At 41.0% G+C, this 15,000-nt stretch overlaps 1 protein-coding gene across 5 annotated transcripts in view; it reads left to right on the top strand.

The window, feature by feature from the left end:
- LOC112234897 (myosin-10-like) overlaps positions 1-15,000 on the top strand; it is a 71,016-nt gene that overhangs the window by 4,327 nt on the left and 51,689 nt on the right. For all 5 annotated transcript variants that reach the window (XM_042305069.1, XM_042305070.1, XM_042305068.1 and 2 more), the window contains exons 3-4: positions 4,103-4,309; positions 8,623-8,779. In XM_042305069.1, coding sequence (XP_042161003.1) covers positions 4,103-4,309; positions 8,623-8,779 — 364 coding nt within the window. The remainder of the gene's footprint in view (positions 1-4,102; positions 4,310-8,622; positions 8,780-15,000) is intronic.

Below are 15,000 nucleotides of genomic sequence, written 5' to 3'. Positions count from 1 at the left end.
TTATCCTCTCTCACATTGCTTTAGTCACAGGGCTCTATCTCTCTGTTGGAGCCACACTGCCCTCTGATCTATGTCACTCAGCTCTACATGTTGCATTCTAAACCTCGTCTTTCTATGAGAAGTGGCATCACTTGTAGAACACTTCCACCTCTATCCTTTACCTTGATCACTCTCTTCTTCTCTGTTCTGCTGTGTCCCAGTTTCCACTGTGTTCCAAGGCACTTTGTGTTCCAATGGGCGCTCTACTCTATAGTATGTCTATACAGGGTATCTCTCTCTGTTTCTCTGCTGTTCTGATATGGAGCTCTAGGAATAGAACAATACACTCCTAATGTTAAAGAGGCCGCAGTAACACACAGTCACACATAGTCACACACACAGTCGTCATTCTACATTCATATTTTAAGTGTGTGGTTAGTCGTATTCGGAGAATGCGGGTGTGTGTGCCAGGCAGAAGTAAATGGTGAACCGAGCAGAACAGAGCAGAACACAGCAGAACAGAGGAGAACAGAACAGAACAGAACAGAACAGAGCAGAACAGAGCAGAGCAGAGCAGAACAGAACAGAACAGAGCAGAACAGAGCACAACAGAACAGAGCAGAGCAGAACAGAACAGAGGAGAACAGAGCAGAGCAGAGCAGAGCAGAACAGAGCAGAGCAGAACAGAACAGAGGAGAACAGAACAGAGCAGAACAGAGCAGAGCAGAACAGAGCAGAACAGAACAGAACAGAACAGAGCAGAGCAGAACAGAGAAGAGAACAGAGCAGAACAGAGCAGAACAGAGCAGAACAGAGCAGAACAGAACAGAGCAGAGCAGAACAGAGCAGAACAGAACAGAGAACAGAGCAGAACAGAGCAGAGCAGAACAGAGCAGAACAGAACAGAACAGAGCAGAGCAGAACAGAGCAGAGCAGAACAGAGGAGAACAGAGCAGAGCAGAACAGAGCAGAACAGAGAAGAACAGAGCAGAACAGAGCAGAGCAGAACAGAGCAGAACAGAACAGAGCAGAGCAGAACAGAGCAGAACAGAGGAGAGCAGAACAGAGGAGAACAGAGCAGAACACAGCAGAACAGAGCAGAACAGAGGAGAACAGAACAGAACAGAACAGAGCAGAACATAGCAGAACAGAGCAGAACATAGCAGAACAGAGCAGAACAGAGAAGAACAGAGCAGAACAGAACAGAGCAGAACAGAGCAGGGTAGAATCTTGTGACCTGACCAGCTCAGAGTTCACCACTTCCTGTCGTCGTCCCGGTCATAAGAGCTGTACTATGACCTCTCTCTGTGTGTCTATTTCTGTTCGCCCCTCCTCAGTCCAGCCATCTCAACCACTATCACTGTTTTATGTCATGTGTGTGTATGTGGACACCAGTGATGCTTATTGCTTCATACTGGAAATCAATCCCACCTCCTCTTGTCATGTGATGAAGCCCTATATTTCACACCACCATGTGTTATTACCATGTGTTATTACCATGTGTTATTATCATGTGTTATTACCATGTGTTAATATCACGTGTTATTACCATGTGTTATTACCATGTGTTATTACCATGTGTTATTATCATGTGTTATTACCATGTGTTATTACCATGTGTTATTATCATGTGTTATTACCATGTGTTATTACCATGTGTTATTATCATGTGTTATTATCATGTGTTATTATCATGCGTTTATACCATGTGTTAGTATCATGCGTTATTATCATGTGTTATTATCATGTGTTATTATCATGTGTTATTATCATGCATTATTTCTACCATTAGATTTTGTGGCATAGAGAAAGTTAAGATATCAGACAGGGGAGGAGATATTAATAACACTCTGAGTAAAAGAGAATGTTTTGGGATTTTCACCCTCCAGACATTATTTCCTAAAGGACTTAATGATGAAATGCTTGTTATGTTGTGAATTTGAACATGAATTGTGTCCCTATTTAAGATTACTCTGATGTTTTTCGTACATTGTACCCAATGATTAATGAAAACTTGCTATGTCCTCATTGTGGTTTTACAGACGTGTTTAATACGTCTTATTTACACACTTTATTCAAATATTTATGAAATGCATATTGTTATATTTGGTAGCACTTATTTGTTTTTCCTTCGCCTCCAACCCCTTTCCATGCGTGGAACAGATGTGGGTGGGGCCAGGTCTACATAAGGCTGCTAATTTTAAGAAATTCACAAAAGCTCTGACGAAGGCCGTGAGGCTGATACGTAAGCTTATTAAAGATCAGTGATTCTATCAAGAGCAGTGTGCGGGTTCCTTTTTCCTTCATCTTGTTCAACTGTTACCATGCACCTGCAAAAAAGATTACTCAGATGTGCGAGTGCCTTTTGAATTTTGAATTACCATGCATTATTACCATGTGTTATTACCATGTGTTATTATCATGTGTTATTATCATGTTTTATTATCATGCATTATTACCATGTGTTATTATCATGTGTTATTATCATGCATGTTTTATTACCATGTGTTATTATCATGCATTATTACCATGTGTTATTATCATGTGTTATTATCATGCGTTATTACCATGTGTTATTATCATGCATTATTACCATGTGTTATTATCATGTGTTAGTACAATGTGTTATTACCATGTGTTATTATCATGCGTTATTATCATGTATTATTACCATGTGTTATTATCATGTGTTATTACCATGTGTTATTATCATGTGTTATTACCATGTGTTATTATCATGCGTTATTATCATGTGTTATTACCATGTGTTATTATCATGCGTTATTACATGCATTATTACCATGTGTTATTATCGTGTGTTATTACCATGTGTTATTATCATGCGTTATTATCATGCATTATTACCATGTGTTATTATCATGCATTATTACCATGTGTTATTATCATGTGTTATTATCATGCATTATTACCATGTGTTATTATCATGCATTATTACCATGTGTTATTATCATGTGTTATTATTATGTGTTATTATCACGTATTTGTACCATGTGTTATTATCATGTGTTATTACCATGTGTTATTATCATGCATTATTACCATGTGTTATTACCATGTGTTAGTATCATGTGTTATTATCATGTGTTATTACCATGTGTTATTATCATGCATTTTTACCATGTGTTAGTATCATGTGTTATTATTATGCATTTTTACCATGTGTTAGTATCATGTGTTATTATTATGCGTTTGTACCATTTGTTATTATCATGTGTTATTATTATGCGTTTGTACCATTTGTTATTATCATGTGTTATTATTATGCGTTTGTACCATGTGTTATTATCATTTGTTATTATTATGCGTTTGTACCATGTGTTATTATCATGTGTTATTATTATGCGTTTGCACCATGTGTTATTATCATGTGTTATTATTATGCTTTGTACCATGTGTTATTATCATGTGTTATTATTATGCATTTGTACCATGTGTTATTATCATGTGTTATTATTATTCATGTGTACCATGTGTAATGGCTTGTCATGTCTTGTGCTGTCAGTGGATATTTCCTGGATCAGTTTGTAACCATCTGTCCCTTCCCTTATCATCTCTCTTTCTCTGTTATTATTATGCTCTCTCTCTTCCCCACCTTTGTACTCTCTCTCCCTCTCTCTCTCTCTTCCCATGCTCTCTCTCTCTCTTCCCCTACCCTCTCTCTTATCTTCCCTGTTATTATTATGCTCCCCTTTGCCCTACCCCCTCTCTTATTATCATCTGTCTCTTCCCCACCGCTTTTCTCTCTCTCTCTCTTCCCTGCCTCTATTATACCCTCTATCTCTCTCTGTACCATGTGTATCTCTGCTTGTCATGTCTTGTGCTGTCAGTGGATATTTCCTGGATCAGTATCTAACTAACCTCTCTCTCCCTTCCCCACCTTCTCTCTTCCCTGCCTCTCTCTCCCCCACCGCCTCTATCGCTCCCCTACCCTCTCTCTATCTCTCTCTCTCTCTCTCTCTCTCCCTCTCTCTCTCTCTTCCCCACCTCTCTCTCTCTTCCCTGCCTCTCTCTCTCCCACTGCCTCTATCTCTCCCCTACCATCTCCCTATCTCCTCCCCTTCTCCCCGCTCTCGCTCTCACTCCCCCCACCCCAACCCTCCAGTCTGCCAGTATCCGTGAGGAGCGAGGGGATGAGGTGGAGGTGGAGCTAACAGACAGCCAGAGGAAGCTGACCCTGTCCAGGGAGGAGGTCCAGAGGATGAATCCTCCCAGGTTCAGTAAGGTGGAGGACATGGCTGACCTCACCTGTCTCAACGAAGCCTCCGTCCTACACAACCTCAGAGAGAGATACTACTCTGGCTTGATATACGTCAGTGTACATTACACACACACACACACACACACACACACACACACACACACACACACACACACACACACACACACACACACACAGGACACAATAATACATAAACTCAAACTTGCACAGCATACAAGGGGGAAGTGAAAGTCAAAACAGATGTGTGTATGTACAGTATATACAGTTGAAGTCTGAAGTTTGCATCCACTTAGGTTGGAGTCATTAAAACTCGTTTGTCAACCACTCCACACATTTCTTGTTAACAAACTATTGTTTTGTAGTCGGTTATAGTCGGTTAGGACTAGGATCTACTTCGTGGATGACACAAGTAATTTTTCCAACAATTGTTTACAGACAGATTATTTCACTTATCATTCACTGTATCACAATTCCAGTGGGTCAGAAGTTTACAGAAAATGATGTCATGGCTTTAGAAACTTCTGATTGACATAATTGACATAATTTGAGTTAATTGGAGGTGTACCTGTGGATGTATTTCAAGGCCGACCTTCAAACTCAGTGCCTCTTTTCTTGACATTATGGGAAAATCAAAAGAAATCAGCCAAGACTTCAGAAAAAAATTGTAGACCTCCACAAGTCTGGTTCATCTTTGGGAGCAATTTCCAAACGCCTGAAGGTACCATGTTCATCTTTACAAACAATAGTATGCAAACAAAAGTGCAAATCAATCCCAGAACAACAGCAAAGGACCTTGTGAAGATGCTGGAGGAAAAAGGTACAAAAGTATCTATATCCACAGTAAAACCAGCCCTATATCGGCATAACCTGAAAGGCCACTCAGGGAAGAAGCCACTGCTCCAAAACCGCCATAAAAAAGCCAGACTATGGTTTGCAACTGCACATGGGGACAAAGATCGTACTTTTTGGAGAAATGTCCTCTGGTCTGATGAAACAAAAATAGATCTGTTTGGCCATAATGACCATGGTTATGTTTGGAGGAAAAATGGGGGCGCTTGCAAGCCGAAGAACACCATCCCAACTGTGAAGCACGGGTGTGGCAGCATCATGTTGTGGGGGTGCTTTGCTGCAGGAGGGACTGGTGCACTTCACAAAATAGATGGCATCATGAGGAAGGGAAATTATGTGGATATATTGAAGCTACATCTCAAGACATCAGTCAGGAAGTTAAAGCTTGGTCGCAAATGGGTCTGCCAAATGGACAATGACCTCAAGCATACTTCCAAAGCTGTGACAAAATGGCGTAAGGACAACGAAGTTAGGGTTAGGAGTTAGGGTTAGTTTATGGGTTAGGGTTAGGAGTTAGGGTTAGTTTATGGGTAAGTGTTAGGAGTTAGGGTTAGTTTATGGGTTAGTGTTAGGAGTTAGGGTTAGTTTATGGGTTAGTGTCAGGAGTTATGGTTAGTTTATGGGTTAGGGTTAAGAGTTAGGGTTAGTTTATGGGTAAGGGTTAGGAGTTAGGGTTAGTTTATGGGTAAGGGTTAGGAGTTAGGGTTAGTTTATGGGTTAGGAGTTAGGGTTAGTTTATGGTTTAGGGTTAGGAGTTAGGGTTAGTTTATGGGTTAGGAGTTAGGGTTAGTTTATGGGTAAGGGTTAGGAGTTAGGGTTAGTTTATGGGTAAGGGTTAGGAGTTAGGGTTAGTTTATGGGTTAGGAGTTAGGGTTAGTTTATGGTTTAGGGTTAGGAGTTAGGGTTAGTTTATGGGTAAGGGTTAGGAGTTAGGGTTAGTTTATGGGTAAGGGTTAGGAGTTAGGGTTAGTTTATGGGTTAGGAGTTAGGGTTAGTTTATGGTTTAGGGTTAGGAGTTAGGGTTAGTTTATGGGTTAGGGTTAGGAGTTAGGGTTAGTTTATGGGTAAGGGTTAGTTTATGGGTAAGGTTTAGGAGTTAGGGTTAGTTTATGGGTAAGGGTTAGGAGCTAGGGTTAGTTTATGGGTAAGTGTTAGGAGCTAGGGTTAGTTTATGGGTAAGGGTTAGAAGTTAGGGTTCATTTATGGGTAAGGGTTAGTTTATGGGTAAGGGTTAGGAGTTAGGGTTAGTTTACGGGTAAGGGTTAGTTTATGGGTAAGAGTTAGGAGCTAGGGTTAGTTTATGGGTAAGTGTTAGGAGCTAGGGTTAGTTTATGGGTAAGGGTTAGGAGTTAGGGTTAGTTTATGGGTAAGGGTTAGTTTATGGGTAAGGGTTAGTTTATGGGTAAGGGTTAGGAGCTAGGGTTAGTTTATGGGTAAGGGTTAGGAGCTAGGGTTAGTTTATGGGTTTAGGGTTAGGTGCTAGGGTTAAGGTTAGGTTTAAGGTTAGGGGTTATGGAAAATTGGATCCCCACAAGTTTAGTTGTACAAGACTGTGTTTGTGTGTGTGGTGTGTGTGTGTGTGTGTGTGTGGGAGGGAGGGGGTTACTCTGTAGAGAGAACTGTGACATCAGTGCAACTGATATAAGAGGAGGGGTTGTGTTACATCACGGTCGTTTATATAAGAGAGAGAAGGACGGAGGAGAAAGGAGAGCTGCATCTCCTGTTTCGTGACTATGAACCAATGAAGGGAGGGATGAGAGAGATAGGAAGAGGAAGATAAATGGATAGAAATGAAGATAGATAAGAAGAAAGAAAGAAAAATAAGTGTTGCGGTACTTTGATATGAAGAATGTGTCAGAAAGAGTTAGAATGTGACATAGTGAACTACACTTTGTATTGTATATCTATGTTGAGGTATTTGAAGGCTGTTTATGTTTATCTTATCTGCTTTAGAGAAAGAGAGATAGATTTTGATGGACAAGGCAGTATACTGACCCTCATATTTCAGTCCACCACACACACACACACACACACACACACACACACACACACACACACACACACACACACACACACACACACACACACACACACACACACACACACACACACACACATACTGTATGTGTGGACTATCAGGGAAGGGTGTGAGAGGAGGTGGATGGTTCGGGGTGACCAGTCAGAATCCACAGAGTCATCTTGTTATCAGTACCGTTACACTGTTGCCTGCATATATCATTCATTAACCTGTGTTGTAGCACTAGCTGGTTGATTGATTATCCTGACAGCTATCTTTCTTTTTCATTACAAATGCCTCCTTACACATTCCACCTGACCCCACTCATACTGTAGGTTAATGGGCCCTACTCATACTGTAGGTTAATGTGTCCTACTCATACTGTAGGTTAATGTGTCCTACTCATACTGTTGGTTAATGTGTCCTACTCATACTGTAGGTTAATGGGTCCTACTCATACTGTAGGTTAATGGGTCCTACTCATACTGTAGGTTAATGTGTCCTACTCATACTGTAGGTTAATGGGCCCTACTCATACTGTAGGTTAATGTGTCCTACTCATACTGTAGGTTAATGTGTCCTACTCATACTGTAGGTTAATGTGTCCTACTCATACTGTAGGTTAATGGGTCCTACTCATACTGTAGGTTAATGTGTCCTACTCATACTGTAGGTTAATGTGTCCTACTCATACTGTAGGTTAATGTGTCCTACTCATACTGTAGGTTAATGGGTCCTACTCATACTGTAGGTTAATGGGTCCTACTCATACTGTAGGTTAATGGGTCCTACTCATACTGTAGGTTAATGTGTCCTACTCATACTGTAGGTTAATGTGTCCTACTCATACTGTTGGTTAATGTGTCCTACTCATACTGTTGGTTAATGTGTCCTACTCATACTGTAGGTTAATGGGCCCTACTCATACTATAGGTTAATGTGTCCTACTCATACTGTAGGTTAATGGGTCCTACTCATACTGTAGGTTAATGGGCCCTACTCATACTGTAGGTTAATGTGTCCTACTCATACTGTAGGTTAATGTGTCCTACTCATACTGTAGGTTAATGTGTCCTACTCATACTGTAGGTTAATGTGTCCTACTCATACTGTAGGTTAATGTGTCCTACTCATACTGTAGGTTAATGGGCCCTACTCATACTCTAGGTTAATGGGTCCTACTCATACTGTAGGTTAATGCGCCCTACTCATACTGTAGATTAATGTGTCCTACTCATACTGTAGGTTAATGGGCCCTACTCATACTCTAGGTTAATGGGTCCTACTCATACTGTAGGTTAATGGGCCCTACTCATACTGTAGGTTAATGAGGGGAGAATGTTGGGCGGGATTGACCCTCCCTCTCCTAATGTAGCTGTTATTATAGGTGTGTGTATGTGATATGACATTATCTGGCTTAATGGTTGGGTCTAGGCATTGGGAGGGCATGGGTCAGTGAGATTAAGCATGGTATTTTAGTTATTATTGAACTTTGTGTATATCTATCCTGGGTGTGTGTGTGTGTGTGTGTTTGCAGACATACTCGGGCCTGTTCTGTGTGGTGATCAACCCCTATAAGAACCTGCCCATCTACACAGAGTCTATAGTGGAGATGTACCGAGGGAAGAAACGCCATGAGATGCCCCCTCACATCTACGCTATATCAGAGGCTGCCTACCGCAGCATGCTACAAGGTAACCCTAACCCCTGACCTCTAACCTCTGACCCCTTCACATCTACGCCATATCAAAGCAGTTTGTTATGATTTTCATATTTGCATTTTCATGGAACAGTTTAATTTCAATAATTTTCATTTCTCAAAATCATTGTCAGGTGTTAATCATAAAAATGTGAATTAAAATGATAAAACTCTAAAAGGAAAAATTCTACTAATGCTGGACACATTGTGAGGCTACACCATGATCATTGGCTGCTAAATAGCCTAAATGAGCACATGGAACTCAGAGATGGCCATGCAGCCCAAAAACTGTCGAAAATATAATTCTGGTTCTTTCAATCACATTCATCAACAGTTGCAAGTCAGAAGTTTACATACACTTAGGTTGGAGTCATTAAAACGTGTTTTTCATCCACTCCACAAATGTCTTGTTAACAAACTATAGTTTTGGCGAGTCGGTTAGGACATCTACTTTGTGCATGACACAAGTCATTTTTCCAACAATTGTTTACAGACAGATTATTTCACTTATAATTCACTGTATCACAATTCCAGTGGGTCAGAAGTTTACATACACTAAGTTGACTGTGCCTTTAAACAGCTTGGAAAATTCCAGAAAATGATGTCATGGCTTTAGAAGCTTCTGATAGGCTAATTGACATCATTTGAGTCAATTGGAGTTGTAACTGTGGATGTATTTCAAGGCCTACCTTCAAAATCAGTGCCTCTTTACTTGACAGCATGGGTAAATCAAAAGAAATCAGCCAAGACCTCAGAAAGAAATTGTAGACCTCCACAAGTCTGGTTCATCCTTGGGAGCAATTTCCAAACACCTGAAAGTACCACGCTCATCTGTACAAACAATAGTATGCAAGTATAAACACCATGGGACCGCGCAGCCGTCATACCGCTCAGGAAGGTGCAAGATATGCAAATCAATCCCAGAACAACAGCAAAGGACCTTGTGAAGATGCTGGAGGAAACAGGTACAAAAGTATCTATATCCACAGTAAAACCAGTCCTATATCGACATAACCTGAAAGGCCGCTCAGCAAGGAAGAGGCCACTGCTCCAAAACCGCCATAAAAAAGCCAGACTACGGTACTTTTTAGAGAAATGTCCTCTGGTCTGATGAAACAAAAATAGAACTGTTTGGCCATAATAACTATTGTTATGCTTGGAGGAAAAAGGGTGAGGCTTGCAAGCCGAAGAACACCATCCCAACCCAGGAAGCACGGGGTGGCAGCATCATGTTGTGGTGGTGCTTTGTTGCAGGAGGGATTGGTGAACTTCACAAAATAGATGGCATCGTGAGGATGGAAATTATGAGGATATATTGAAGCAACATCTCAAGACATCAGTCAGGAAGTTAAAGCTTGGTCGCAAATGAGTCTTCCAAATGGACAATGACCCCACGTATACTTCCAAAGTTGTGGCAAAATGGCCTAAGGATAACAAAGTCAATGTATTTGAGTGGCCATCACAAATCCCTGACCTCAATCCCATAGAAAATGTGTGGGCAGAACTGAAAACGAGTGGGCGAGCAAGGAGGCCTACCAACCTGACTCTGTTACACCAGCTCTGTCAGGAGGAATGGACAAAAATTTGTCCAATTTATTGTGGGAAGCTTGTGGAAGGCTACCCAAAACGTTTGACCCAAGTTTAACCATTTAAAAGCATTGCTAACAAATACTAATTGAGTGTATGTAAAATTCTGACCCACTGGGAATGTGATGAAAGAAATAATTATTCTGACATTTCACATTCTTAAAATAAAGTGGTGATCCTAACTGACAGTGACTTTTTACTCAGATTAAATGTCAGGAATTGTGAAAACTGAGTTTAAATGTATTTGGCTAAGGTGTATTTAAACTTCCGACTTCAACTGTCGTCTTTTCTTACGCACGCTGTCTGTGGAAGACTTCCTCATATGCCATTTCTCTCCTGTTCTATTGGTTTTCATATCAACTTTCCTTCGTTGTCCTGAGGCCAAATTCATAATCCTAGTCATATTAGCAACCCATCCTAGTTGTTGCAACTTTTGATTCACCCTTTTTCTAAGTTTCTAACAGAGATTTGTTTTAATTACCCTTTTTCTCGATATCCAATTACGATCTTGTCTCATCGCTCAACTCGCCAATGAAATCAGGAGAGGCTAATGTAGAGTCATGCGTCCTCTGAAACATGACCAGCCAAACCGTGCTTCTTAACAGCCTCCCGCTTAACCCGGCTGCACCAATGTGTCGGAGGAAACACCGTTCAACTGACGACTGAAGTCAGCCTGCAGGCGACCCGGCCCGCCAAAAGGAGTCGCTAGAGCCAAGTAAAGCCCCCCGGCCAAAACCTCCCCTAACCCAGACGGCACTGGGCCAATTGTGTGCCGCCCTATGGGACTCCCTGTCACGGCTGGTTGTAGTGACACCTCAAACACTGTGATGCAGTGCCTTACACCACTGCGCCACTCGGGAGGCCTGGAAATGTATTTTTATTGGCTAATTCATTACAGGAGTTGCATGTTTTGTTCAGATGAATTACCATAATGTAAATGTGATTTCTGTCATTCTGAGCACCGTGAGTGGACGCCCTAAGGGGTTACACAACCAATGCAAATGTGTTTGATACATTTCTCAAATGGCTGGTAAATTAAAATCTTCCCGGCCACGTTGTTTGGTGCCACATTTTCCTAACGGACACCCCGCTGACAGTGTAAATACCATATACAGTGCATTCAGAATTCAGACCCCTTGACTTTTTCTACATTTTGTTACATTACAACCTTATTTTAAAATGTAGTAAATTGTTTTTTTCCCTCATCAATCTACACCCAATACTCCATAATGACAAAGCAAAAACAGGTTGTCAAAAATGGGTGGTTCCAAACTTCATCCATTTAAGAATGATGGAGGCCACTGTGTTCTTGGGGACCTTCGATGCTGCATCCATTTTTTGGTACCCTTCCCCAGATCTGTGCCTCAACACAATCCTGTCTCGGAGCTCTACGGACAATTCCTTCAACCCCATGACTTGGTTTTTGCTCTGACATGCACTGTCAACTGTGAGCCCTTATATAGACAGGTGTGTGCCTTTCCAAATCATGTCCAATCAACTGAATTTATTACAGGGGACTCCAATCAAGTTGTAGAAACATCTCAAGGATGATCAATGGAAACAGGATGCACCTGAGCTCAATTTCAAGTCTCATAGCACAAGGTCTGAATACTTATGTATTTGCATTGTCATTATGGGGTATAAATTGATTACGTTTTTTAAAATCAATTTTAGAATAAGGCTGTAATGTAACAAAATGTGGAAAAAGGGAAGGGGTCTGAATACTTTCTGAATGCAGTGTAAATCCATGTTTTTTGTGGAAGCATATTGAAACAATGGCAATGAGAATATCTCTGCAAATGGCAGTAGTAATTACAGTTCATTCCAGGACTTTTCCCACGCCACATGTATTATGATAGGAGCGTGACAAACAGACACTGATTGCTCCACTCCTCCATTAAAACCGGTTAGAGACAGATTGAGCAACGTTTCTGCCCCGAGGTCAATTCATTAGATGACAAGACTGTCTCTCTCTCTCTTATTCTTTCTTTCTTTCAATATGACAGGTGTGTGTCCGTGATCTGTGATCCTATTGATAATTGAACCAGTATGACCGGTATGTGTGTGTGTGTCCGTGCATGTCTGTGCACATGCGTGCGTGTGTGTGCTTGCCTCTCTGTGTGTGTGTCTGTGGTTCAGAGGAAACCTTTAAAACAAACACACCAGAAATGTAACAGACAAGGTCAGGCCATTGTGTTGGTGTCTGCAGTGTGGGCTGGAGCAGAGGTCTGAGGTCTGTCTGGAGAGACCACTTCTGTAGCTTTGACCTCCTTCCTCCTCACTATACGACAATGCTGCTCAGTGAGAGCTGTTGAAATCACATACACACGGACAGCCTTTGTGTTTCAGTCAGGTTCTCTGAGATAGATTGACAAGTGTATCGATCCCCTTGTTACAGTGATTACTGGTGTAAGAGGTGAAGGTAGTACTGTTACAGTGATTACTGGTGTAAGAAGTGAAGGTAGTACTGTTACAGTGATTACTGGTGTAAGAGGTGAAGGTAGTACTGTTACAGTGATTACTGGTGTAAGAGGTGAAGGTAGAACTGTTACAGTGATTACTGGTGTAAGAAGTGAAGGTAGAACTGTTACAGTGATTACTGGTGTAAGAAGTGAAGGTAGTACTGTTACAGTGATTACTGGTGTAAGAAGTGAAGGTAGTACTGTTACAGTGATTACTGGTGTACTGTTACAGTGATTACTGGTGTAAGAGGTGAAGGTAGTACTGTTACAGTGATTACTGGTGTAAGAAGTGAAGGTAGAACTGTTACAGTGATTACTGGTGTAAGAAGTGAAGGTAGTACTGTTACAGTGATTACTGGTGTAAGAAGTGAAGGTAGTACTGTTACAGTGATTACTGGTGTAAGAAGTGAAGGTAGTACTGTTACAGTGATTACTGGTGTAAGAGGTGAAGGTAGTACTGTTACAGTGATTACTGGTGTAAGAAGTGAAGGTAGTACTGTTACAGTGATTACTGGTGTAAGGTGAAGGTAGTACTGTTACAGTGATTACTGTTGTAAGAGGTGAAGGTAGTACTGTTACAGTGATTACTGGTGTAAGAGGTGAAGGTAGTACTGTTACAGTGATTACTGGTGTAAGAGGTGAAGGTAGTACTGTTACAGTGATTACTGGTGTAAGAGGTGAAGGTAGTACTGTTACAGTGATTACTGGTGTAAGAGGTGAAGGTAGTACTGTTACAGTGATTACTGGTGTAAGGTGAAGGTAGTAAGTTACAGTGATTACTGGTGTAAGGTGAAGGTAGTACTGTTACAGTGATTACTGTTGTAAGAGGTGAAGGTAGTACTGTTACAGTGATTACTGGTGTAAGAAGTGATGGTAGTACTGTTACAGTGATTACTGGTGTAAGAAGTGAAGGTAGTACTGTTACAGTGATTACTGGTGTAAGAAGTGAAGGTAGTACTGTTACAGTGATTACTGGTGTAAGAAGTGATGGTAGTACTGTTACAGTGGTTACTGGTGTAAGAGGTGAAGGTAGTACTGTTACAGTGATTACTGGTGTAAGAAGTGAAGGTAGTACTGTTACAGTGGTTACTGGTGTAAGAAGTGAAGGTAGTACTTTTCCAAACACCCAGAAATGTTACAGTGGTTACTGGTGTAAGAGGTGAAGGTAGTACTGTTACAGTGATTACTGGTGTAAGAAGTGAAGGTAGTACTGTTACAGTGATTACTGGTGTAAGAGGTGAAGGTAGTACTGTTACAGTGATTACTGGTGTAAGAAGTGAAGGTAGTACTGTTACAGTGATTACTGGTGTAAGAAGTGAAGGTAGTACTGTTACAGTGGTTACTGGTGTAAGAGGTGAAGGTAGTACTGTTACAGTGATTACTGGTGTAAGAGGTGAAGGTAGTACTGTTACAGTGATTACTGGTGTAAGAGGTGAAGGTAGTACTGTTACAGTGATTACTGGTGTAAGAAGTGATGGTAGTACTGTTACAGTGGTTACTGGTGTAAGAGGTGAAGGTAGTACTGTTACAGTGATTACTGGTGTAAGAGGTGAAGGTAGTACTGTTACAGTGATTACTGGTGTAAGAAGTGAAGGTAGTACTGTTACAGTGATTACTGTTGTAAGAAGTGAAGGTAGTACTGTTACAGTGATTACTGGTGTAAGAGGTGAAGGTAGTACTGTTACAGTGATTACTGGTGTAAGAAGTGAAGGTAGTACTGTTACAGTGATTACTGGTGTAAGAAGTGAAGGTAGTACTGTTACAGTGATTACTGGTGTAAGAAGTGAAGGTAGTACTGTTACAGTGATTACTGGTGTAAGAGGTGAAGGTAGTACTGTTACAGTGATTACTGGTGTAAGAAGTGAAGGTAGTACTGTTACAGTGATTACTGGTGTAAGAAGTGAAGGTAGTACTGTTACAGTGATTACTGGTGTAAGAAGTGAAGGTAGTACTGTTACAGTGGTTACTGGTGTAAGAAGTGATGGTAGTACTGTTACAGTGGTTACTGGTGTAAGAGGTGAAGGTAGTACTGTTACAGTGGTTACTGGTGTAAGAAGTGATGGTAGTACTGTTACAGTGGTTACTGGTGTAAGAGGTGAAGGTAGTACTGTTACAGTGATTACTGGTGTAAGAAGTGATGGTAGTACTGTTCATTGGGTAATATGAA

This window comes from Oncorhynchus tshawytscha, linkage group LG23 (genome assembly GCF_018296145.1).
Source record: "Oncorhynchus tshawytscha isolate Ot180627B linkage group LG23, Otsh_v2.0, whole genome shotgun sequence".
NCBI classification, from domain to species: Eukaryota; Metazoa; Chordata; class Actinopteri; order Salmoniformes; family Salmonidae; genus Oncorhynchus; species Oncorhynchus tshawytscha.
Note: the sequence above shows the minus strand (reverse complement) of the source record. Positions and strands in the feature narration are given on the sequence as shown.